The 27,749-nt window shown below is 40.9% G+C and overlaps 1 protein-coding gene across 1 annotated transcript; it reads right to left on the bottom strand.

Moving 5' to 3' along the window:
• Nuf2 (NUF2 component of NDC80 kinetochore complex) lies at positions 1-27,749 on the bottom strand. Its single transcript, XM_005071479.4, has 14 exons — positions 27,621-27,749; positions 22,912-23,049; positions 21,560-21,634; positions 20,908-20,984; positions 20,362-20,423; positions 16,627-16,724; positions 15,018-15,091; positions 13,319-13,415; positions 12,144-12,206; positions 9,785-9,922; positions 6,350-6,490; positions 5,302-5,477; positions 4,264-4,399; positions 1-731 (listed from the first exon to the last, which is right to left on the bottom strand). The coding sequence occupies exons 2-14, from the start codon at positions 23,032-23,034 to the stop codon at positions 579-581; spliced, it is 1,413 nt and encodes a 470-aa protein (XP_005071536.1). The 5' UTR covers positions 23,035-23,049; positions 27,621-27,749; the 3' UTR covers positions 1-578.

The following is a 27,749-nucleotide window of genomic DNA, read 5'->3' as shown; positions in this document are numbered from 1 at the left end:
CTCTTTCAAATAGTTACATTAGAAAATGTGGTATATCAGAAACTATTTCAATTCTGGTACCAGAGAGCACAGTTTAAATTTTTGCTTAGCTATATAAGTCTTCAGACATCTTCACAATTCTTTACCTACACAGTACCTATAAAAATATCTGGCTAGAGCTGGATGAGTGAGAACCAAATGAGCATGCAATATATGTATAGGGTACAATCAGACTCAATGATGTGGAAATCCAAGGTCAACAAACAGCCACACATAGACTGCAATAACAGTTTCTGCTTATTCCAACCAGTACATACAAAAAGAGATAAGTAGGGACATAAAAGCTGTACAAGTTATTTTAACTGTAAAAAAGCCTATAATACATCGTATGTTGGAACCTGGAGAAGCAATTCAGTGTAGCCTGCAAGGCCCTGAGTTCTCTCCCTGGCACCAAGAAAACAACACAAAAAGCACATCACATAAAGAAGGCCACCAAAGACAAATGGGAACCAACAGCATCCACGTTAGTTAGCTGACATTGCTGGTGCTTCTACTGGCGGCACTATTACTAAGCAAACAGGAGTAAAAAGCAGCTTAGTTTACTGGAGGGCAGCCTGTGCTGAGCATCCTCGGAACATCCTCCTCTTCAGCTCGGCAGTCTTTTCTTCTATTCTGGTGCAACACTCCTCCGTTGTCTTCTCAATACGCTCATGGTACTTCTCCAGAGCACTTTTCAAGTTCACAAAGATTTCCTAAGGACAAACGACAAAGAATTGCTCCATGTGACAACCAGGCCTAACACTGAGTTGCAAATATTTCAGTGGCCATTCATATTAGTTCTAATACAAGGCTGGGAGAGGCTATAGCTGTGAACCATCAGGAAAACAAGTTTCCAAAAGCTTTAAATCTTTTGGAAACTTCAGGTGAGTTAGAGACCAGCTTATGCAAATGCTATTTTAAACAAGCAGCACATTCAATGGCTACAACTTAAGGTGCTAGCTCTACTGGGCTATGTTTATTCCCATGAAGGAGAAAGCTGAGTAAGTCAGGTAGTAAACCAACACAAGCTGCAAATCCACAGTCAAGCATTTCAATACACCAATGCTTTTTTTCTGAGATTAAATATGCTCCTGAGGAAGAACAAGTCACACAAGTAGAGCCACTGTAGGCAGAACAGGAAGCCCAAATCTATCAGCACACCTACCAGAAGCAAACACATTTCCAACGCCCTAGCACACTGCCAGGTATTAACGGGGCTAGCCTGTAGCCTTCTCAAATGCTACACAGCTTAGAATACAAGTGGAAATTTATACCAGTCAGACAGCTCGCATATGAAAAGTTCATCGTGAAGTCAAATACTTCTAAAGTCAAAGCATAGGCCTGGGAATGTAAAGTCAAATCTAAGGCTAGCCCAGTGCTGTTCAATATAGAAGCACTAGCCATATGCCAGTATTTAAACATACAAGCATTTAGAGTAAATTTACAATTCCATTAGCCCCTCAGCAGCACTAGACACATGGCAAGGGCTCAAGGCCAACTGCCCACCTACCCAGTAGCTACAGGACTGAGTGTGACTCTAGCAACGTTTTATGTGACAGTGTTGGTCTGGTTATCTCATTTTTGAAATGTGAGAAATTTTTTAATTATACAGTATTCATGAACTTCTACATCCAGCATCACCACTAATCCCACCACTATTTTAATCCACCAACCAAAACTGTATTGTTGGATTTTTTCTGTGAATACCCTGTGAACAGGACACAGGCAGATGAGATCACGCCCCACCCCACAGCAACACATAGACTACACTAAGTGCTGAGTGCTGGAAACATCCCACAGGCCCAGGGCTACACGTCTGAGCCGCCGTGCAGTGAGGCATGTGCAGCCAGTAGTGCAGCACGTACCACGCGGAAAGCACAGAACCAGGTGTACCTAGTAAAAGTCTGCAATAACGAGAAGCAAAAACCAGACATACGGAAAGACTCAGAAAAAGTTACATGGAAGATAAACTTATTATTTTTAATGAATTCACACAAGCACATTTTGTTAGCCTTGATCCTCTCCCCGCCCCAGCCATCTCCCCTCATCCTTACTGAAACCCACCACTGTTAGTATTTCCCCCTCCACTCCCATGCCGCTTGCGTCCTATTACCTACCTAAAAGCCCTCTCCCTTTTTTCTTCTAGGGACCTTTTTCTAGTCCCTGGTATCTATTGTTCAACTACTCCACATAAATATACGTGTATAAGACTTAGAACATGTTGGTCTTTGTGGGACTGCGCCACTTCACTTGATATTTTCCACTAGCACATTTATTCATGGATGAATAACAATCCACTGTGTACATGAGCAAATGGACTTGAGTTCGCCCACGCATTTACAGTCATTCTCGGGCTACACATGGACATGGGCAGACTGAGTATAAGGAGGACAACACAGCAAGCGGGACGGCTGTGCCAGGAACTCTGATAATAACGCTGCACATCCTGGAGGAGTGTTACAATGCAGCCAGAGTACAGTTCACTCAACACTTTATTTCGTCCTGGAGAAAAAGGCATGCTGTTCAAATTTGCTGCCGACACCACACAATGAGAAATAATTGATGTGGACGAGATTTAAACTGATCTTGGCATTTTGAAAATCTAGGTTGAAAGAAATACAATTAAGCCTACAAGATATAATAATGCGATCTTGAAATGAGAGCAATCATTTCATCACAGTATGGAGTGAGGGGAAAAAACTTCTTGGCAAGGCTGCATGTGAATTAAGTGTAGTCTTTAATTGACCATAGCTTGAACATGAACGGAAGGCAAGACACTGCTGCTGACAACCCAGCCCCACAAACAAGGCTTTGTAAACAGAAGGACTATGCTTCTGGGACCACAGCACTACTTGGGAAGACTGCAGGAAGTGCTAGGTTCTACACTTTAAAGAAAATGACAGGTAAGAAACACTAACAATAAATATATAGGATAATAATTAATCTGGAAAATAAGCATATGAAGAATGGCTGAGCACCTGAGGCCACTACACCCAAAAGAGAGAAGACTAAAGGTCACAGGACGATCATCTTATGGGCTATTCACTAGGACAGGGTATAGATTAATCCAGAGGGAAGAGCTAAGTCCACTGAAGATTTTAAAGTCAGCATGAGAAATAACATGTTAACAACTATGCTGTAGTAGAACAACTTGTGTGGTTACGAGCTCTATCCACAGAAAACAATCACAATTACACAGAGCCCATCAGTGGCTCTCAAATGCCATCCTAATCTAGAGACAGACAATTCAGAGATGGGACCTATTGTTGAGATTCTAATTCAAGTTTTTGGGAGAAGGCTTCATCATTTCAAAATCCATCACTGAATTCTAGCACACAGCTAGTTCTAAAACACAGTGCTCAGTGCCCTTTCAACTTTATAAATAGTTCTGGAAAGCAGACTATACCCAAAGCTATTCTAGGAATTGTTTCACATGCCATGCTAAGGTTCAAAGAACAACTGGTATTGCCAGGAAATGTCTACTATTACTAATAAAACACATGTGTCCAGACCCAACAGGAATATAAAGTAGCTTGGGCATCTTTTATGATTAACAAACAGATCAAATTCGAGCCAGTTATTAGTTTTAATATGCTAGCAACAAGTTCATTAACAACACCTACAGCATGCGATAGCACAGTCTCTGATTTCTTTAAGAATGTAGGATGAAATATCTCTTTTATATTAGGATCTTTGCAGACTGTATGAACAGTGAGAGACAGTGGCAGTGAGAGTTCAGATATCACAAACCAGGCTGCTTCAGAAGCAGAAAGATGGAGATGAATGAAAAAAAGAGGCCTAAGAATTCTGAATGAAGAGCTGTAGCTATTTTGCGTAGTTTTTGGCAAAATGTCTTTTGAGGCATAACTCAAAAATCACAGGTAAAGTCCATTTACTTAGGACATCAGAACTTTCATTAAGTGACTGCTTTTACCCCGAAGAATGATATTCTGTGGTATGCTAAAATGCAAGTAAGAAAAAAGACTCGAATTTGAACTCTTTGGGGGTGAGGGGTTGGGAGGACTGGGGAGTGGGGGAGGAGGGGAGGGAGAGGGAACTGAGAGTGACATGTGTAAAAAAAATATGAAAAAAAAAGACGGAGATACATGTCTGCAGATATTAGATGGTATCCAGAGTGGAGCTATAAATGGATAAAAGCAAAGAGCCCGTGGGGTCAAAACCCTGCCATGGGTGACATCATTTCCATTTCAAACTCATGGACTCTTAGGTCCTAGGAGCACGCACCTGAGACTTCAGTTTCTCCTTTTTCGCAACATCTTTTAGTTGCTGAATCCCAGACTTAATCTTCTGGATCTCTTGATTAATGGTGGTCACTTGCTCACAGACAGCACCTCTTTCTTCTTGAACTTTATTGCAGCCTCTAAGGGGGAACAGGGACACCTGATATAACTTCTCTTGGGCATTTAAAAAAGCAAAGATGCTAACAGTGAGTGCTGAGCCATCATGTGTCAGTACTTGCTCAACAAGCCCAGAATCCTTCCAGATAGAAAAGCAAGCTGGCAAAGCCACACAGCCCCGTGCAGTGTGCTGCACTATAGTTACACCACGGAGCATGAAACTACTTCATTGAAGAGCCATCCCTTTTGTTTCCCTATTTTGTAGAGCTGAAGGTCAAAGTCAGGGCCTGGGACATGCTGGGCAAGTGCTCCTCCAGTAAGCTACACGCAACCCTCAGAACCCATTCTTTAAAATGAAGGCTCGCCACAGTGCCTCAGTGTGCACATCTACACACTGTCAGTACGAATGTGGAGTAGTACAACTTTTCTGCACATTGGCAATAAATACACAACCCCCGATTGTGTCTTTTCCTTTCACATGCATGGAAATACTCAGTCCCAATGCCACACTTAAGAACGAAAGGAATGGCATCTTAAATACAACTGTGGCATGTATTCTACAGGCACATCCTTAGGACTGACAAGGAGACTCTGCCAGAGAAATACCTCAACATACTAGCAGAAGAACTTAGCAAAGTATTCATTTTTACCTGAATAATATTATGATTTCTTTTTCTAATGAAACTCTAGCCCATTATGGCTCAAGTGCACTCAAATAAACATTAGTACCGCAATCCCTTTAAAGATTAACACAAATTGGAACTCTATGCCTCAAAGAGCAAAAAGAAGCAGAGAAACCCCAAGTAACTAAATAAACAAATAAATGACAGAAAGGTATCTTAGCACTAGAGGCGGATTCTTTCCCGAAAGCCTATCGGCTTTTCCTAGCTCGTCCTCAGCAGCTGCCCCGCGCTCAGACTCTCACTCGATCACTGTCCGCTTGTACTGCCCCCAGTCCTCCCGCTTCTTGTTCATTTTGAAGCACGTGGTGCCCAGCTTCTCCTTCTTCACAGTCATCAGCCTTCGGAGGGAATTTTCTTCAGTCTTCAGTTTCTTTAGTTCTGATGAATCACTTTCAATCTGGTCCTCTAAGTTCAGGTTCTGTTTTATGAAGAGTATTTAAAGTCAATACAACCAAACAGGACTTAAAACAAAAGTATTTTCTAGGGTGAGCTATTGTAAAACAGTTTTGAAATGGAGTAAGTCTTCGGGCTCTGACAGCTAAGTAGAAAACCACAACTGTACAAGGGTAAAGGGTCCAGGGAGCAGAGAGGAGCTGCCCCTGCTGGTATGCCACAAGGACTCGTAGGGGACAGGCACACAATAGGCAGACCCTGCAGCTGAGTGCTGGTGTGTGCACCAAGGTAGGTACTAGGGGAGAGAAGGGCAGAGGTAGACCTTAGACTCAACAGCAGATCTGCCTGCCCTGTGACCCCAGATGGTGGGTAAGAATATGTGCTAGGCAGACAAATCCTCCTAACCCCTCGAATTCTCTCTGTCAAAAACAGACTTTTTCTGTAATGTTAGTGGTCCTGGGAGTGGCCTGGATGAAGATGTGAAAATGATCTCAAGCATCTGAAGAACTGGAATGGCAGAGCTGCCTCTCAGTACTCAGGGCAGATACTACTGTAAGCTTGACATCTCTCTTAACACAGGTACAGTGATGGGAACTAAGTTGGGAATCTATACCACTGACAATAAATGATTATATCTGTTAGGACAAGTTAAGTCACTCATTACTATATTCCAAAATATATACCACCATGTGCTATGTTAATTCATTATTCATTTCATCTGAAGGTTAAAACCATTCCTGAAAATCTGATACTTGGAGGAAGATAGCTTACTACTCAGCATGTACTACACTACAGAACAGAATAAGTTACAGGAAGACAGCAACAAAAGGTGCAAGCAAATCCAAAGTTGTAACAGCCCATCACATAATAACGACAAAAACACCATACAATACAAACCTCCTTTAAGATATTGCTTAGTTTCTCCCTGTTATCTGCAAGGTCCTGTATTTTATTTTGGTATAACTGCACCTCCAGCTGACAGGAAGGCAAGCAATCCACAGAGTCTCTATAGATTTCATACTTCTCCATCACTTCTTGCTTTGGGAAGGGAAAAAAAAGACCAGTTTGAGATCCTCTCTTATGAAATTGCGAAGTCCATTCATGTGATCTTCAATAATTTCTGCATTTGCTATTGAAAGCTCAAGAATGCACAATTAAGTTCCTAGGTCGGTAGCAAGGCACTACTACTGCCATGTGTCAAACAGGTACAAACACCTCGTTAAAAACATTTTACTTACTTATTTTGTGCATGTCTGTCTGTATCATGTGCATGCCTGATGCCCGGGAGACCAAACAAAGGCATTGGATCCTCCAGGACTAGAGTTACAGACAGTTGTGAGCTGTCTGTCATTCAAGTGTTGGGAATTGAACCCGTGGATCTCTGGAAGAGCAGCCAGTGCTCTTAACCACTGAGCCATCTCTCCAAATTGATAAAAATGCTTTTAAAACTACAAATATCTGCCAGGCGTTGGTGGCGCATGCCTTTAATCCCAGCTCTTGGGAGGCAGAGGCAGGCGGATCTGTGTGAGTTCAAGGCCAGCCTGGCCTACAGAGCGAGTGCCAGGATAGGTTCCAAAGCTACACAGAGAAACCCTGTCTCAAAAAACAAACAAACAAACAAACAAAAAACAAAAACAAACAAAAAAACTCCAAATATCTATTGTGGTGATATCTTGTTTGTACAAATAAAGTGTGTCTGAAGATCAGAGGGTGGAGCTTGCCACTAGCTAATAGACAGACACGAAGACAAAGTGAGATGGCTGGGCAGAGAGAGGAAAATAGGTGGGAGGAAACAGGACCTCACTCTTTTCAGCTGGGAAGTTAGTGCAGTAAGGTGTGGCTGTGGCTTGTTCCTTCATTTCTCTGATCTTCAGACATGCTTTATTCGTACAAACAAGATATCACCACAATCTATAACAAAGAAAACTGGCACTACTTTACTACCTGACCATTCACTGGTAACTTTCCAAAGATTCATAATGTGTGTGGGAACGAGCTCACTCTGGTTGGGTACAGCTTAGCTTGCAAATGCTTGTATAGTGCCTACAAAGCTCTGTGGTCCGATTCTAAGCACCACCAAAACAATCCAAAGGTTTGTTCTGCTTATTCTCAAACTACTTCTGAATATTACAGGGAAATCATAATATCTATTAATAGTCTTTCTGATTGTTTACATAATAACTATAGTCAGCATCTGGTTCTTTAAAAAGATAATCTCCTCTTTTAAAACACAAAAGGAATGTATGTTTACTCAAACCACATACCATTGCAGATATCTTTCCTTCTCCCCATTAAGCTACTCCCTGCCTTACCTTATTAACAGTTAAATTTTTCCTCAGAAAAGGGGTAATTATATTGCTCACTTTTCATTTCTATTTTTTAATGAACTTGTAAACACTCTTTGCATATAATGGACCTAATCGTGCCTTCAAGTCTTAGTTTGCTTCCTGTTGCTGTGATAAAGATGATGACCAAAAGCACCTGGGAGGGGTGTTGTTGAGAGAGACGGCTCAGTGGTTAAGAGCACTGGCTGCTCCTCCAGAGGCGAGGCATTCAGCTCCCAGCAGTCACATGACTTACAATTGTCTGCAATGTTAACACGGGGGATGTGACGCCCTCTTTTGGCCTCCAAAGGCACCAGGCCCCCACAGTCCACAGAGATACGTGCAGGCAAAACACCCATACAACAAAATAAAAACAAACAAATTCTAAATGCAACCTGGAGAAGAAAGGGTTTATTTTAGCTTACATCACAGTCCATCATTAAAGGAAGTCAGGGCAGGAACTCAAGGCAAGAACCTGGAGGCAGGAACTGAAGGAAAGGCCACGGAACACTGTTCATTGACTTATTCAGCCTGCTTTCTATAAAAGCCAGGAACTATCTGCCTAGGGCTGACCTTCCTACATCCATCATCAGTAAAGAAATGTTCCACAGACTTGCCTACAAGCCAATCTGATGGAGACAATTCCTTGATTGACAGTCTTTCTTCCTAACTATGTCTAGGACTGTGTCCAGTTGACGAAAACTAACCAGAACACTTCATAGGCACAGAAAATGTTTTAGTAGGTCTTTTCACTCTAGGCTTTAGGTTTTCAAGTTAACTTACAAACATCTAGCCTAGACGGGCATTGGTGGTGCACGCCTTTAGTCCCAGCACTCTGGAGGCAGAGACAGGCAGATCTCTGTGAGTTCAAGGCCAGCCTGACCTACAGAGCGAGTGCCAGGATAGGCTCCAAAGCTACACAGAGAAACCCTATCTCAAAAAACAAAAAACAACAACAAAAAATCTAGCCTATAATCTAACCCTTAGGAGACTGAGGCAGGAGAATCAGGTGCTCCAGATTAGTCTGGGCTATAAAGTCAGACTGTGGGGGTGGAATGTGTGGGTTCCATTTGCTCAAAGATTATATAAATGCTCTGAATCTGTTAAAATTTAAATTTCTAATTCACATAAAGATTTCTTTTCATAAATAAACAGCTGTTTTCTCCTAGAGGAACAGCTAACTACACAGAACCCTTCTTAATGGAGGGTGCGGTCAGACCCAGGGCCTCCCCAAGCTGAGCGAGCACACCCTACCACTCAGTTAAACCCCAGGAGTCACCAGTTTTTAAATAAGGCAGCCATTCCCCATACATTTTCAAATCTATTTCTGGGCTCCATTTCTGTTCTGATTATTTTTTTTTCTGTATTATTAGTGACAATTTATGCTATCGGGAATTACTTAGATATAACTTTAAACCCCTGATTCAAAAAAGAAGCCAAATTGTCTATCCACCTCTAATTTTGACCCTTATTACCTTACCCCATCTCTCAAAGCAACCCCTGGCCTTGAACACATTTCTTCTGCCTTGAATGAGCAGATGCTAAGACAAATTCCCACTCACCTCTCCTATCCGACTCCCACAAATATAAGCTGAGTTCTCTCATTTAGTAATTTCACAGCATCCTCTATTTTTTAATGCTACTTTAAAATTTGATTTAACTTTTTATAGTAGTTTTCTTTGAAACAAAAATGACCAGGAGAAACAAAGATTTCTCATATCCCCTGTCTCACCAACATACACACTCTATGATTTCATAGTTTACATTGTAAGTTTTAGCTACTAATTATTTAAGATTTAATTTCTTTCTCCTTTAAAACCGAGGGACTAGTCCTCACAAGAACACAGCGTGCCCACTAGATCCACCAGAGCAAAGCCTTAGATGCTGCAGTGAGTCAACAGCTATCTTGCAGATGTATTTCTTTCCCCTCTATCCCACACAAATCTAAGAGAAAAATCCGTATAGATATCAATAGTTCAGAAAGTAACACACCACACAGGGAGCTCACCAGAGAATTCCTGAGCTTCTGGACAGTGCTTTTCATCTTCTCTTTATAGTTCTTCACCTTCTCCGGAGAGTCCACAATTTTGCTTTTCAAGCTGTCTTGAACTTCTTTCAGAGAAACCACTGACAACTTTAGTTCATTCTGTTGAGAGACATTTTCACCATTCAGGCCAGACAACAAAATTGGTTAGTACTGTTTGAATAATACAACACAGTAGGCTCATGTGTGTTTAACCAGGGAAAACTGAATTCTGGCCATTCTGGACTGATTAATGGCTTGCTATAGACCAAGTTTCTTACTGTGACACTTAGCACCCTCAGTGGCATCTCTGAGATCAGCATGGTCCTCCTAAGATACCACAGCATCCTGTTCCTAAGAATATCCATGGACTTTGAACACTCTCCTCCCATTTCTTCTACATCCCTTCCATAAACAGCACAAGTACACACAGCAGTAAGATTAGATATTTGGTGTGCTTTCATATTAACCGCATGACTTTTTGTTCCTCTGGTACCCAAAGTAATAGCACCTAAGGAATGTGGGGGGGGGGTTGGGGGGGTTCACGAGAACATGAAGAAAGTGAGTTCAGGCAACCTAAACTAAGACAAGTAAGTCTTCCTCTAAATTTGAAATCTCTCCACAAATTTTAGCATTTTATGACAAAATACATTATTGTATGAAAGGCTTGAATGATTCTTCTAAAATCTTAAATTCATGTTCTTGGGCTGCTAAAATAGCCCAGTAGAAAAAGGTGCTCGCTACCAAGTCTGGTGACCTACACAGGTGGAGGGAGAGAATGACCTCAGCAAGTCCTCTCCAATACATCTTCTCTGCCTCCCTGAGTAAGCAATACACACAAGAGGACAGCACATTTTAAAGATAAATATACATATAAATATAGAAAAACCAACTGTACAAAACAGATTAATTTACAGAATAAGGATTACAAAGATAGTTAAAAGTCATTAGAATAAAAGAACATAAGTTAAAAAAAGATTTCTTCCCATAGAAGAGTGAGAAAGTTTTTTTAAAATGCAAAAACTGAAAACATTTCTTTTTAGCAAGACTGTAGGGAATACACATACCTATATTCTGTCACTAAAAATAGAAATTAGACTCTTTAGTTTGGCAACATGAACCATTTTAAAATGTGTATTTCCTTTAACCCCCACATCCTGAATTAGTATTTTAGAAGAGACTGATGAACGAAAGTACACATTTACTACACACACATAGCTACATAAAATTAACAAAAAAATTGGCAGCAATCTGAGAATCAATCAAAAGAGCGCTAAAAGATGTATACTACAATACATATATTGATGTCCAACAATATTATAGTCACTGATATGAGAAGTAGCTACTTGAAGCTCCTAATAACCAACTATACTGCACTAAGTGTGTGTGTGGGTAGGAGGGGGTTGAGACTCACTGAGGGTAATGTAATTTGTGTAAAATTACAGATACATGAATATTAGAAAAATAATCTATTATATACTATGTAGATGTTATATACTATATAGCATGCTCACACACATCAGATCATATAGTTAACTTTGGGTCCTTTTTACTTTCTTTATATATTACCATGTGTTCATGTTATTCTTTCTTTTTTCTTTTATAATAGTTTCTGTATTTAAGTTGAAAAAAAGTTGCCAGGCGGTTGGTACTGCAGGCCTTTAATCCCAGCACTCAGGAGGCAAAGGCAGGCAGATCTCTCTCTTTCTCTCTCTCTCTTTTTAATTTAAAATAGAAACAAGCTTGTTTTACATGTCAATCCCAGTTCCCTCCTCCCCTGCCCCCCACTGGCCCCCTATCCCATCCCCTTTCTGCTCCCCAGGGAGGGTGAGGCCTTCCATGGGGGATCTTCAAAGTCTGTCATATCATTTAGAACAGGGCCTAGGCCCTCCCCTGTGTGTCTAGGCTGAGAGAGCATGGGATAGAATGGACTCCCAATGTCCATTCATATGCTAGGGATAAATACTGATCTACTATCTGAGGCCTCATGGACTGCCAAGGCCTCCTCCACATTCAGGGGACCTGGATAAGTCCCATGCTGGCCTCTGAGTCACCAGTCTGGGGTTCATGTGCTCCCCCTTGTTCAGGTCAGCTGTTTCTATGGGTTTCTCCAGCCTGGTCTTGACCCCTTTGCTCATTACTCCTCCCTCTCTGCAACTAAGTTGAAGGCCAGCCTGATTTACAGAGTGAGTTCCAGGACAGACAGGGCTACAGAGAGAAACCCTGTCTTGGAAAACCTTTGAGAGGAAAAGATGACAATCACACAGCTAACACTGTGGTATACAGATGGGATGCTGCTACAGTATACTCATTGTAAATATGAGGTAACAGAGGAGGCTCTTACCAAACCCTTGGTTTTCTCTGAAATATCCGATTTCTTTTGGGCATTTCCCTCCTGCAGCACTGTCTATGAAAAAACAATTGTGTTATAATGACTTGAAACACTAAAATTAAACCACTAGCTACTTTCTCATACAATAAAGGTAAGAAGAAGAGGAAGCGAGATCAGATGGTGTCCAACTTTCTTTATTCAATAAAAGACCTTAAGAGTCCCTTTGCTCAGGTCTGGTGGTCAGTCTCACGTAAGCACAAACAGATTAAGAAACCTGTGGATTGGTGATGCCCACCCAATGGTGAGCCGGTGATGGTGATTCTGGAGACAACTAACTAGCTGGATGGCCAACCACTGATGGATCAAATCTGAACAGGCTGTCTGTCAGGAGGCTGCAGAGCTTTCTCCCTGAGGAAGCAGGGCCTGGTAGGTTGTGTACTGCCTTAGCACTTGGGAGCACTCCCTTCAGCTTTCTGTTCTGTTCTGTAAGCTGCTCTGTCATGCTTCCCTGCCATAACGGACAGAACCCACTGAGACCGAGCCAACATCAACCTCCCCCCTGTTTAATGTCAACACTTTAGTAACAATAATAAAAAAGCAAAGCATAAAAGAAAAACAAATAAATAACTGGATAATCTGCTCTAGCACCACCATAACACCTCAAAAATTAATACACAAATCGCAAGGAAAACTTTCTTCTTAAACAATAACTACCAACTCATTAGGTGTCCATGGTATCTACTGAGCAGCACAAAATTTCAGGCAACTTGGAGTCAGTCAAGACATGGATAATATCATTTCTCTCATTGATTTGCACTTGCTTTTTTATCACAACAAATCCCCAAGCCCCAGCTTCACGGAAATACAGGGAAAGTACCACAAGCTACCACTGCAGGAGGGAACTAAGCATCTTGAGCTAGTGCAGGCTGGATGCAGAATGCTGCTTATTTCCCATAATCACAGAGACTGACTCAAAGCCACTTGAGCATTCGCTGCAGTGCCCAGGACACCACAGCAGAAACAAACACAAGAGAATATTCAAGAGTTCTATGCACTCATAATGCACATAGCACTGGCAACACAAACAGTCACAGCAGCATCCTGCTTCTTCAGTAACTGAATGCAATGCCATGTTTACCCCAGCTATGTGCACCCACACAGCCACACGGGAAAGGGCCCACAGATACCGTTTTCTGCCTAAACTCCTGGTTCAGCAAGTGCTGCAGCTCCTGAATGTCATCCATAAGCTGCTTGAACTCTTCTTGTTCTTCAACTGGAACTGAACTAAACACAACAAAACAGACCAAAAGTGGGTCTATGCATTCTTAAATTTGAAAGATACAAATAAAGCCTGCATCTTTGATAACTAAGTAAAGGGTCTGATTCCTTGTTTCTGAATTATATACTTTCAAGATAACCATTTAATAGATGACTTTTATCTTCTACTGAAAAAAAAAATAATCAGATGAAAGCCGTCAGTTTTCTACCATCTAATCAGCCCCACACACCCATCCACCATCACTCCTACTAGAATGACCATGGCATTCCTCTCTTGTCCAATGCTAATTTCCCTAACTTGGCCCTGGCTCTCAGCACCATACACTTCCCAGCGCAAGACCAGCCTTTCTCCTGTGCTACCATCCTTCCCATCAGCACCTACACATCTGTGCTGGCTGGTTTTGTGTGTCAACTTGACCCAAGCTAGTCACTGGAAGAAGGGGCCTCAGTTGAGGAAATGCCTCCTTGAGATCCAGCTGTAATGCATTTTCTCAGTTAGTGATCAGCGGGAGAGGGCCCAGTCAATGGAGTGTAGTGCATCCCTGGGCTGCTGGGCCTGGGTTCTATAAGAAAGCAGGAGATGAGCAAGATATGGGAAGCAAGTCAGTAAGCAGCACCCCTCCAGGACCTCTGCATCAGCTCCTTCCTCCGGGTTCCTGCCCTGTTTGAGTTCCTGTCCTGACTTCCTTCAGTGATAACAGCAACGCTGGAAGTGTAAGCCTAATAAACCCTTGTCCTCCCCAACTTGCTCTTTGGTCATGGTGTTATGTCACAGCATTAGAAACCCAAAGACAATACCAAAGTCTCTTTTGCACAAAGGTCCAGGTTTTACTTTAGACTATCAAAGATATTAGCCATTTATTTTGATTCTGTCTTTGTCTGTGTTTTTATAAAGTTAACATTTATCCTCTTGGTCTGTAAGAATTCTTCACATACTAGGAACACAACATGAGTTCTGCCACCAGCTTAGCAACGCTGCAGACATCCTCTCCCAGCTGTCATTTTTGTCATTTAACTTGTGATTTATTTTTATCATGCTAAATTGCACTATGTGTCTCTCACTCTCAGTCTCCTAGCTTCCTGTTGTCTATAAAGACGATTTTACCAGAGACCTTAAACAGACAACCTCAAAGACATCAACAGACTAGAATCAACAAACCAAATCTGACTGCGTATCATCAGTGCAGACAGCCCTCCATCTATGACGGCCCTACAGAACAACTTGATTAACAACAGCAAAAAACAGTACACGCTCAGAAGAAAGTGTACTTCAAATTGCCGCCTTTATTTTAATGAGCAATAGGGGTGATACTGGGACACCCACTGCGGCTCCTGGTGGGCGAGTGAACAATCGCTCCCCACATGACAAAGCTTTGCTGTGTTATCATATTTAGTGGGGCAGGTGGACAATGCACTAATGAGAAAGAACCAATGATAAATAACCCAGACTTAGGGAAGGAAAACAGATTTGTTTTTAGAGATGGAGTCTGAAATACCCTCCCATTAATTACTTCAGGAAGACAGCAAGACTTGCTGTGGATGGTGGTACTGAAGCCAACCACTTACTGCTTGGTTTGTATTCGTTTTATTTGTAAAGCTCCCACTTACTCAAGTTTCTCCAGTTTCATCAATGCTTCCTGGTGCGCACTGTTTAACTGCTGCATTTTGTCCATAGGGGATTTCTGTGAATGCAATTTCATCACGTATTAGCATGTTTTAACAGAAAAGAATGTGTTTTTAAAAAAGCTATAAACAGACTACAAAATATTTATCCACTATTAAAAAAAAGAAAGAAAAGTTAGGGTCAGGCCCCTAAGAGCATTTGGAATTCAACCATAAGAGCTTGAGTGTGAACTCCCAGAACCTACATAAAAGGCTAGGCATGTGGCAAGTGCTTGTAACCCCAGGACTGGCGGGCATATGCAGGGGAATCCAAAGAGCTCTCTAGTCAGCCAGACTAGCCCAAATGGCAAGATTCTGGCCCATAGAGAGACCTTGTGTCAAAACAATAAGGTAAAGAGGATAGCAGTATGATTGAGAAAGACACCCGATGTCCTGCTCTGGCCTCCATCCACATAGGCATGTACCCACACTTAAGAACAAGTACCACCCAGCACCCAACACATGAAATAATAACAAAAAGTTTAAGTAGTTAGGCATTTATTACAAATGAGTTAAGAGCAGTTTTTCTCTCCTTTTAAAAATGCTGGGGAGTACATGCAGGGTCATGTGCATGTTAGGTACAATCTTTCAGTAGGGTTCCCAGAAATTCTTTTACCTAACACAAGTGTTGCCAGACACATCCTACTATGGCTAGACACTGTGTCAGACGCTGATAATTTTCAAGAAAAGAGACTTTGAGTCCTGAACATAGCTCTAACTCTTTGAACCATCAGCCATGAATGAAAAGCTATGAAATAACTAACCAAAGCACTAATGTAATGGGAACAGAGACCATGGTACCATCCCAACACAGACAGCAGCAGGAAGGCCAATCACTCAGGGTTCTTAGAAATGAAATGTCTGTGTTGTGTGAAGAGTCAAACACAAGTGTGTGAGTATGCGTATACACAGGTATGTGCACCCGAGTGCAGGTGAGCTTTGGAGAGTCTCCATGTTCGGGAGTGTACGCTTAGCCTGACTTAGTCTTTATCCAGGTCCGTGTAGCGGAACCTCAGATCTAACTGGCTTATGTCACCCTAGTACTCTCTAAGAGTCCGGCACTTACACATTAAGAGCAATGGGAATGAATCCCCCAGTCACAGTCCATAAAGTATATCAGCTGTGCAATGAAAAAAGCCCATCTGTTAAGTGATGGTATTCAACTGCATCTTCTACTGTAAGGTTAGGCAGGAAGAACAACAGACAGTCCAACTTGGCCTTGCTAAAAAGGCAAACAGATTTCAAATATCTCAATTATTTGAAGAACACTATGCATCTTTGCAAACTTATGAAAAAAAAACTATTTCTTAATGCAGGGAGTAATGTTTCAGCTACAACGTTAAAGCAAAATTCTATCTTCTGAGTTATCAAGAATGTATCATTTCAAAATAGTATCCTCAAACTAAAGTCTGCTTTGTATAAATACGAAACCAAATTCAATTCTAACAATTATCTAACAATTGGACCTGTAACAAATTTCAAAGTAGATTACTAATTCACACATGAGATTGCTGATCTGATACATATGTCTCTAATAAATATACTTAAATCTTACATTTTGCAAAAGAAATTCTGCATATGTCTCCCGGCAAGATTCTCTGAAGTGAATGAAGTTGATAATGCCACTCAAAAACCGACTTGTCCGTTTTGCTTCTAAAATAGAAAATAACACTCTAAACCATTGAAACAATAGAATGCAAACATGTATCACTTTTTACCATATGACTTGGCTCACAGCATGTAAAACTATGCTCTAACAAGGTGCAGAACACCTGCTTTAACTTAGACTGGAGTTACCTCTGTTTAGAAAGGAGGGGAGAGAAGAAGGAAAGCAAGTTAGTATGAGTGATAGAGCAGAACTGAAACCATGAACAATCCAAATCTTAAAACAAACAAATAATAAAAAAGCAAAAACTTCAGACAGCAGAGTACATGCAAAGTAGGACAGAAACCATCTTCAAAGCTGAAAGACGGGAACCCTGTGAATGCACTTGCCCTTAACAGAGAATGCCAACAGAATGCATGGGTCTTATGGAGGCAAGAAGATAAGATTTTGGAGTTGGAGAATTGCTGAGACTAAGAACTCAGGAGCAGAGGCTGTGGATGGTTAAAGAGTTCTGGAGGTTTCAGAGAGCTGGTTCTAATCCTCATGTGGACATGAAGAAACTACCAAGGCTAAGAGGAGAACCAGAAATATTTAAAGCAATAAACAAAAGCATCAGTATTAAATGGCATAAAATTTGTACTCTAGGAAAACAAAAAGCAAAACCAGAATGTGATCTATAAAAAGAAAACAAATAACAAAATGCCTTGAAATAGCACCAATGAAAATACAGTAAAACAGGTCATGAAAATGTCCCATTTGTTCAAAAACAAAGTCTAATGAAGATAAGAGACAGTTCCTAAAGATACCCAACTCCAACTCAAAGAGATAAAACCAAAGGCTCTGAAGTAAGAATTGTGCTGGAACAGATTAGCGAAGCTCACACATCATCTAGATGAAAGAGTTCCTAGAGCAGAAGGCAGGGCGGTAGAAGCTCCTGGGATGAAGGCCAGCAAAGAGAGCTGCCGCCACCATCCATGAGCAGAGCGGGACTGGCAGCATCCCAAGTCTGTGATGAAACCCCACACAAAGGAGGAGCCAAAACTACTTTTTGCCTAACAGGTGAGTAAGGTCCAAATCTCAGGAAAACCGTGAATAAGTCTAATTTGGAAAACAAAACAACAACAAAAATTCCCCAAAACCCCAAAATACATTCAAGTAGCTAAGAAGTAGTAATAAAATTTAAAAGCAAGGACAAGAAAATAAAACAGACACAGTAGATGGAATAAAGATAGGAATAAGTTGTGGGTTTCCTTATTAGAAACAAGGGAAGCCAGAATACAATGCAGCAATAAATCTTGTCTTTGCCTGTATCTTTAAGGGTTTTTATTATTGGTCTTCCTTATAAACACTGTTTTCAACAGTGTCAGCATGCCTGGAAAGCACTAGAAAAGCCATCAACCTCGAATTTGATCATTAAGAAAATTAGCTTTTAAAACTGAAGGGGAAATAGGCATGTCAGGACATACCAGGAACCCAACATTCAAGGTACTGAGGTCAGAGGATTTTAATTTCTAGGCTAGCCTGAGCTATATAGTATGACACTGACACTGTCTATAAAAACAAGAAGAGCTGGACAGATGACTCAGAGGCCAAGAGCATTTGTTGCTCTTGCAGAAGACCTGAGTTTGGCTTCCAGCCTCCATATGGCACTCACAACCATGTGTAAGCCCAGCTCCAGGGATCCAACAACTTCTGGACTCCATAGGCACTAGTTATGTACATGGTATACATCATACATGAAGGCAAATACACACCAATACACATATAAATAAATAAATATTTTTAAAGCTATTTTTAAAAATCCAGTAGCCAAAATAAGATGAGAAATGGAGAACATGGAAATATATAAATATAAGGGAAGAACAAAAAGATTCAAGGTGAATATAAGACTGATCATATCAATAACATTAAACACAAATGAGCTAAGCACTCCAATTATAAGTTAGTAAGGATGGGGCTGGAGAGATGGCTCAGCCGTTAAAGGCTAGGCTCACAACAGAAAACGTTAGTGAGGATGAAAAGAAGAAATTCACCAAAGATTTCAATATCTCTACTAATCAGTCAACACAGCGAATGGAAGAAAATCTGAAGGGACATTACTAACAAACTGGTCCAAACTCGTGGAGTGCCGTACCCAGTGAGGAAATGCAAATACAAGCTGTGTGACAGAACACTGCAGGTCAAGTGTATGCACACACGGGTCTTAAGACCTGGGAGGGACCTGTGCATGCCATTACAGTAATACATCACACGACTTCACTGGACAGCGGCAGATTACGACACTGTCCTCTGTGGTATGACATGTGCTGCGGTGAATAAGAGCAGTGGGGATAACAAAGAACAGATTATTCCACAGAGAGCAGAAGAGCATCAGAAACCACAAAGGAAGTACCCAAGGGCAACTGAACAAAGAGTAAAAGCACAGGGCTCCAGCTGCCTAGCTCACACATCACAACAAAGGGCCAGTCGACACGCACACCAGCAGAGGAGTGGTGAAGGCGATGTGGCTGCAGGAACTAACTCGTGCCCGACTTCAAGTCTCATCATAAGGCAGGTTCTCGGTGTAAAGACAAACATTTAGAAGAATGCTGTGAGGAAACTGAATATCCAGACAGAATTCAGTGAGAGCTTAGAGAATAGCAACCCCAGAAATGTGGACAATTGATGCTATATGAAATCTGATGATAAGCCAAAATGATAGAAGATGCATCAGTGCTGTCAGAGAACGGTGCCACAGGGAACTGACTGAAAATGAACATAAGAAACTTCTGTGGGTCAGGGAAATGTTACGCACAATTACAGCAGTGTGCTATCAGTACTATAATACCAGTTTTCCATAGTAAGTAAGTAATTGATAACTTTGGCCGGATTAGCTCACTATACAACATCACACCCACACATCATTTGTATCTGGACTCCCAACTTTTATTTATTTATTTGTTTTTATTTATTTATTTATTTATTTTGGTTTTTATGAGACAGGGTTTCTCTGTATTGTTTTGGAGGCTGTCGGTCCAGCCCAGCCTCGAACTCACAGAGATCCGCCTGCCTCTGCCTCCCGAGTGCTGGGATTAAAGGCGTGCGCCACCACTGCCCAGCGACTCCCAACTTTTAAATGTAACCTCACGACTGCACTGTCTTTGTAACAAAATAGGCTCAGAACTGTATCACCTGCCCTTTTCTTCTTATCTCTGCTCACATGTCTTCAGAGCCAGCATCCTCTGGGACCTGCAGTTAGGCTCCACACACTCAAGCCTCAGCTCAACCATCTTTGTGGTTTCAGCCTTCTGTGGGAAAGGTGTCTGGTCTGACCACCATTATCACTGTTTCTCACCATAACACACCTTCCCAAGGCAGGCAGACAATCTCTGTCCTTCTTACACTGTGTCAGGCAGTGGGGCTAGGGCTTGCCACATTTCTTACAGAAAGTCCAGTGAGTTTTAGGAGCACCCATCATGTTTGGCAGAGTGATATCAACACAGAAATAAAGTTACCTTCCAGAATTTTAGGAACATTTAAAAAAAAAGTTTTAAGAAAAAATCAATTTAAAAAACAGCCTTCTATAGCTCTATAAAGGACAAAAAAGATTTTTCTTACAATTTTCTTTTACATTTATTGGCAGAAAGGGAAAATGACAAATTAAATGGTCAGAAATGTACTTACTTGGATCAGAAATGTACTTACTTGGATACACAATATCAGTAATTTCAAAGTCATTCACTCGGCAGATGGGCATAAAGGAGTCCCTTGAAGATCAGAACAGTGAAGAGCAAGGGCGTTAGGTGCTAAACCATGAACAGAAACATCTTAGTTTCAAACATATTTCCAGATCTATTTCTCAGCATTCAAAGGCCAAGTCAAGTCAGAAGTCTACTGCAGTGCACAGTCCTGCAGCACTGAAATCCACTCCATTGCATTAGTATTATCTTTTTCTGCATGCTCCAACAACATTCATGCAGTACCAAAGTATTTACAGACTAATAAACAGCATATAGTCTTGGTAATTCTAAGACTTCAAGAATGCAAAGCTACCAAACAATTCCAGACAAAGAGCATCTTAGACTGTCATGTGAGAGCATCCTGAAGAGTGCCAGAGGGGAAGACGGAATGCATGTGAGAACTCCGAACACATATGAGATAAAGAGGAGGGAGCTGTTCTTTCACAAAGATCATACCTACCATTAGACAAGTTTAATGTAATGAAGATGAAAAAAATCACCCTCTACTCACAGATGAAAGAATAAATTGATGACTGGTAAAAAGCCCTCCATTATATGTGGATACATGACTTCTGCGTTCACTGGCATCTGAATGAAATAAATAATGAAATTTGAGTCACAAGTCAATCAGACAAAATGAGAAGAATCTTCAACTATAAAAACCAAAAAACTATACAAAAAAAAAAACCAGAACCCTGATGAGACCCTGCAGACAATACATCTTCACATATCCTTAGATAATGGCCTGATAATTTCATCACAAATCATGGTCAAGAAAAGTGATCTTTCTAACTAGAACTACGTGATTTGCCTCATTTCAATTGCTTCAATCTTACTATCTTTGATTTTAATCTTAGAGTCCTTCTAAAGACTTGGCAGTTGTTTATTAAAGTCTCTAAAGCCAGACCTACATATCTGTGAACTATATAAAATCAGTAATTTCCACGTGTCATTTGGTCTTTCATTATAGTTTTCATCTTGCTAAAGATTCTCATGTAAACTATTATTATGCCTAAAAGTCTTTTGTAAGTGAGATCAATTTTACGTAGGTCTTTAGACTTGTTGCAAATAAAGTCAAACTCTTCTTATCCTTTGGGGTAGAATGCATTGTGAGCAGAACTGCTGTAAAAACAAAAACAAAACATATTTATCTCTTAACTCACCATGTAGAAATGCTCCAGCCGGACCCCATACACTATTTGTAAGGCTCTCATGTAGATCATGTATAAGACCTCGGGCTACAACAGAAAAACAACTGTCAATGTCTTACACAGAGAACTGTGTCGTTACCATCATCCCCATCAAATGCTACAGTCAACGAATGCAAGAAAAGGTGAGAAAAGCCACCCAGTTTCCCTCAAATACCTCATAATTTCTCCAAAATTTAAGACACCTTATGGTACAGACCAACTTGTTCATTTGTAGTGAATAAACAAGGAAATCAGTTACTTATGAAGGAGAGTTAGTCTATTCATATACAATCCGATCACCCCACCCAGCCCAGGCAGAGAAGACAGGTAGGTGAGTCTTTTGCAACTGTCAGGAATGTGGAAATGGTGCGCACTCAAGATTTTATTTGCACTTTTTAAAAAATATCACTCAGACTAGCCTGCTACTATGGTTTGAAGGTCACCTCAGATTTCCGTTTAGCTGCAACACTTGGAATAATAGCTATAAAATTAATGGATAAATAACAGGGTTTAAAAACCGTATCTTCTAAGTCAGTAGATCCCAAATGCTGGCTTGAGAACTTGCCTGCTGTGTACTCAAGTTATTAGGTGAACAGAAAGGCCTCAAGTATGCTGAGAAGATACCAGTGCTTCCCTAAAGCTTAGTCACTCATCTCAAGGCCTACCATTTATTCAGAGGCCATTCCTTCCCTTTTAAAGCACTGATGAGCACTGAGATAAACAATTTTGTATTCTGTCTGATAAAAGAAGCCTTCCCATATTATAACTTCAAGGCCAACACAGGAAACTGGAGGGAGACTTTGGGATTTTGCTGTGACACATAAATAGCTCATTTTTTGCATTTAATAACCAAACATATAAAGAATAACACCTGTCAAAATAAGTCAATTCCCGCCTGGGGCATAATGTAAGAAAATTAATCTGCACGCTTCCAAGAAAGACTATTTTTAAGCATGCGTGTGGAGGAAACCACTTGGAATAAATCCTGTCAAGCTCTCCAATAAACGATACCCTCATACCACCATTCCAGTAATATAAAAAATTTAATATACTTTAATATATCTATGCTTTAAAGTCTTTTTTTTTTCTTTAAGGAAAACAACCATATTAAAGAACCGAGTTCCCAATGGGAATGTAGAAGTTGCCCCACATATAAACTTAATGTTATTTTAAAATTACACCAGGTGAGAGATTTTTCTCTAGATTAAAAATGGCTAGCCTACAACAAATATGAGGGCACACGCCTTCCTTCCCAGACCACAGACCTAGTAGCTTACTTTATTCTTAAATATCAGAATCTCCATGTGAAGACAACCACATTTTACCTTTGGGTTTGGATAAAGATCATTCTTAGAGAGGTTTTTGCCATCGGCTCCTGTTAGTAGTTTATTGCGAATATGAACCACAATCTCAGCTACATTGTATCTGGGGAATGACAAGGTTTCCATTGTGGGAGTCTCCTCCTAGTTTGAAAGAACGAAAAACAAAGATCAGAAATGTGCACACTGAATAGTCCTGGAGACTGATACTTAGGGTAAGAAATGAACAAGCTGCGGTGGAACTGCTCATTGCAGTATTATCATCAAATAGCTGACAAGGTAAAGAATTTTAAGCCAGGCATGGCAATGCATACCGGTGACCCCCTACACTTAGGGGTGGAGGCAGGAGGATCAGAAATTCAAGGTAATAATTACATGTAAAATTCAAGGCCAGCCTGACTATATCCTGTTATTTTAAACAAATAAGATGAATTTTACACACACACACACACACACACACACACACACACACACACACACTGAAAGGTGCTGTTTTATCCTAAATAATTTTTATCAAAAGTTATAGTCATTTCCTGTTAATTTTCCTAATGTTCTATTCTATAAGGAATAGAGGCTTTGAGTTGATATACAGTAGGAAAACTATGTTGTTTTCTTTTCACACGAGGCCCAGGACATTTAACAAGATGTTGAGAACTACTTCTCAAAGCACAAGGCAGACAGACAGCAGCAGCAGCAGAAGCTAGACATAAGCAATGCTAACACAGGCAGAAAATAAAATGCATTCTGATTTGATATCTTACTCAATACATACACAGTAAGATGACTAATAAGATTTAAGATGCAAGCAGGGGTGAGAGTCGGGGCAGAGGGAAAGAAAAATGTAGAGGGAGAGCAGGAAAGAGAGGCTTTAATTTAAGGCAGGAATCCCTTTCACCAGAGCAAGAACTTAAAACACATAAAATAGCAAAAGCCCATTTGTCCTAATGTGTGCAGATAATAGATTATTCCTACTGGTGTCCTCTTAAAATAGTACTTGTCATAATTCTGTCTCCCTTACACATCCCAGAGCACGACTAGCAATGTTTGAAGATATTTTTAGTTGTCAAGAGAAGAATGCAATGGCTACAGGCCAGGCACTTTGCCAAACACCCTACAATTTTTCAGATGCTCTCTTACAGCAGAATTGTCCGTCCAAAAGGTCACTACTTCCCAATGTGAGCAGAGATCCAGAGTGAACATATTCAATTCTGCAAACAAACTGAAACACCTTAGTTTAGGCGTTCACTGTTTCTTAGAACAATTATGGCAAAAGAGAAGTTCTAACAACCTGCCTATCCTCCCAGTGAATGGAGGAGGCCACCCTAAAACATGGTTGCTAAATAATGTCCTGATTCTGAACCCTGGTTTATCAGAAAACTAAGGCAATCATATGGGGTTAGGACATTCAGCTCCATCCCTTGGTCACAAGCCCAGGCTGTTTTGCTTATGCTTCTGACAGCCTACTAGACAATGAAGTTCCTGCCATGCCCTTCTTGATTTGATTATCTCTAGAGCAGCTCAGGCATAAGGAAATACCACAAGGTATTACGAGGGATGAACACCAGATGAAGAGACAACCAGGGCCAAGAGAGGGACTGGGAACATCAAGGAACCACAAAGTGTCTGGCTATCTCAGGTTTCCTCAAAATCAGCGCTTATGGGTTTTCTTTTAAATAAAACTTTTATCACGTAGGTATGTTTATTTTATCAATGTCAACAACTTCCAGTCTCTCCCTTCCCCAGGATCCCTGTGGCAGGGCCTGCCCAAGCCCAGAGGGCAAAGGTGAGCAGAGGTCTTCCAGTCCTCTGGTCCCTAATGGGAGGGCCATGCCAGGAAGCCTTCAGCCTTGGCAGCTGCTACCTTGACCCCTGGCTACCACCAGGCCAAGTGTATGTGAAAATGATAATTAATGCAGCCTGTCAGAAACTGCTTGACGACCTTATAGAAAGAAAGGCAGCATCTTTAAATTTCTTCAGATTTGTTCAGATATTGGGCCTTCATACATAGTTAACCCCTGTTAACTATGACTGCTGTATTACAAGGGATTTCAGTGAAAGATGTTTTATTCAAACAAACTAATCATGGCCTAGGGAAAAGAAGGGCCGAAGGATCTCCTTAGAATCTCCTTCTCCCACCCACTCACCCCATCCCTTCCCATATACCCAAGGGACCAGAGGCTGCAAGGCAACAGCTAACCATTAGGCAACAGTTAACCATTAGCATAACAAAAGTTCACTTATCACTGTGATGATTCAAGATTTTGAGGTCTGTACAACAAGAATTTTGGGTAATGACAAAATGTATATTTCACACTATCATACTGTCCGATTTAAATTATGCCCCAAATATTATTTCATCAATGTCTTCCCTTGTTTTAGTCTGTTTGTGTGTGTGCAGGTCCATGTGAATCAGAGGCAGTCTCTAATTTTGTTTCTCAGGTGCCACTTACCTTTACTTATTTATTTAGATATGGGATTTACTTATATATGCACTTATTTATTTGTATATTTATTTATTTAAAGATATGGTCTCACAGGCCTAGAAGTCACTAAGTAGGCTAGGCTGACTGACCACCAGACACACGTCTGTCTCCACTTCTACAATGCTGAGAACCATTTGACCATGCCCAAAACTTAAAAAAAGGAAAAAAAAAATGTAGCTTCTAGGGTTAACTCAGGTCCTCCCTTTCCTAATTGAGCTATTTCCCCAAATAGTATCTTGGTAAAACATAATACCAAGTGAATTCAACACCCCAGATCTGGTCAGTCTAGGGTAGAGGAGTAACCCAGCAAGGAAAACCTCTACTTACTGTGGGTACCCGTAGTAGCATTCATGCATTTATGACCCAGTGAAAGAAACTCTAAGAGCTTCAACATAGCCCATTTACATAAGTCTGGGTGTCCCTGAGTATGGTTGTTTGGTGTGCTTCAAGAAACTACAGACTTCTGCAGACAGGTCCTTCTGCAAAAAAGACGCTTATAGAGGCTTCTCCACAGGACAGTTACCATCCTGCAGAGGAAAGATCTCTGCACAAGAAAAGAATGTATTTCTAATTCCAGCCCAGGTACAGATCACTGCAGGGGCAATGGCATGGGAGACTTCATCAGCAGAACAAGACAGCTTTCATTTGCTGTGTATCTCCTCTGGCCACAATTCCAAACCCTCAGTCACTTCCTTTCCCTACAGAGAAGCCCAAGCCCCTACCCCCTGACTAATGTCTTTATAATCAGTCAGTCTAGATGTCCTTTGCATTTAGGCACATACTAGATTCTGGGCTTTTTCTTTCAATATTCTGATGTCAGTTTATTTCATAAATTAAAATGATGAAGCTTTTAGAGGGAAGAAAAGGTAAATAAGCATTCAATATTTTTCGTCTAAGTCTCAGTTTTTGAAACTGCTCATAAAAACATTACAAAGAAGATACTTGCTAAAGCAAGCTGCCCCTAGATTAGAGATTTTACCAACAAAGTAGGTATAAAATATCTTCATGATTATTATCTCACACCACCCTCTGCCAATGCTATATATACTGCTGTGGGGGTAATCCTTATAAAACATCAAATCCTTAAAAATGTACAATCAGTTTGCCTACCACACAGATTTCAATCTTTTCCACTTAAGATTCTCAAACCTTTAATAATCTAATGCTCTTTCTGGTCCAAGTTAATCCCTTCAAGACTTCTCCTAAATTTCCAGTGTCTCATAAGAACTGCCTGAGAATTTCTGAGGGCCAGTTTCCCAAGTTAAAACTACCAAGAGGCTTACACCTACAATTAGTGAGTATAATGACCTCTTCTCATATCCAAATTCTCAGCCTTTTATAGTGCAATTTCAGTTCCAACTTGTGTGTGTGTGTGTGTGTGTGTGTGTGTGTGTGTGTGTGTGTACAGACAGTGGAAGAGGCCTTTTAGTTTGAGCTCTTAACTCAGACTAAAGTACTTTATATACAGTTAAAAGACTCTCTGACATGTTTGTTAAATAGGATGTATGGCTCCTGTTTCTCTTCATTTGTAACACTGCAATGCTAAGCACAGCATGTCCTGGAATAACAGATTTTATACATGTGGTTTTGCAATGCAAAATTATGCAAGCAAGCAATCCCCAATTTTAATGAATTAAATAAAATAGCTCCTCAAATCTTGACCAGGGCAGGACAGTGGTAGCACATGCCCTTAACTCCAGGACTGGGGAGGCAGAGACAGGAGGATCTCTGTGAGTTCAAAGCCAGCCTGGTCTACAAAGGGAGTTCCAAGACAGACAGGACTGTTACACAGAGAAACCCTGTCTTGGAAAACCAAAAAAAAAAAAAAAAGAAAAGAAAAAGAAATAAAAAGAAAATGACAAAAATCATGATGAGGGCCTTGTGTTGCACACAAGTAGAGCCATATACGCTCAGCTCCCTGATTTTTGAATTAAATACAACATTTTCGCCTTTTGATTCGTGGTTCTGGGTGTGATAAAGGGATGGTTGAGCATGGAGATACAGAGAAAGCTGACAAGCATTCACAAGAAACAAGCCCCACTGACACCACCCTTGTGGCTCACAGCTGTAATTTCAGCACTGTAATAGGAGCCTCAGGGACATAGTGGGTTCTAGGCCAACTTGGATGCTTTAGACCCTGTCTCAAATCAAAACACATAAGCTTAAGTCAGCGAACCCAGGCGCCCCAACCCTAGGCCTCCTCCCCGCCCTCCGGCGCCCGCTCGCACTCACCTGCTGTCCAGAAGCTCCGGGGAAGAGCAGATACTAGCCAAGCAATCAACAAAAAAAAACACCAACCGCTGTCACTTTTCAAATCAGCCGCCTTCTCATGCGGGGCCCGCCCCTTTCCGCAGAGCGCTC

Source organism: Mesocricetus auratus, unplaced genomic scaffold (genome assembly GCF_017639785.1).
Source record: "Mesocricetus auratus isolate SY011 unplaced genomic scaffold, BCM_Maur_2.0 Super-Scaffold_100676, whole genome shotgun sequence".
In the NCBI taxonomy this organism is placed as follows: domain Eukaryota; kingdom Metazoa; phylum Chordata; class Mammalia; order Rodentia; family Cricetidae; genus Mesocricetus; species Mesocricetus auratus.
The sequence above is the reverse complement of the archived record's forward strand: the minus strand, read 5'-3'. Positions and strand labels throughout refer to the sequence as shown.

Excerpts from the sequence above, each read along its gene's own strand:
- Nuf2 (XM_005071479.4), bottom strand. The coding sequence starts at position 23,034 with ATGGAAACCTTGTCATTCCCCAGATACAATGTAGCTGAGATTGTGGTT. Across the intron at positions 12,207-13,318 it reads AGGAGTTTAGGCAGAAAACG|ACAGTGCTGCAGGAGGGAAA; the intron begins GTATCTGTGGGC and ends GTTTTTTCATAG. Across the intron at positions 732-4,263 it reads AGGAGAAACTGAAGTCTCAG|GAAATCTTTGTGAACTTGAA; the intron begins GTGCGTGCTCCT and ends GTTTGTCCTTAG.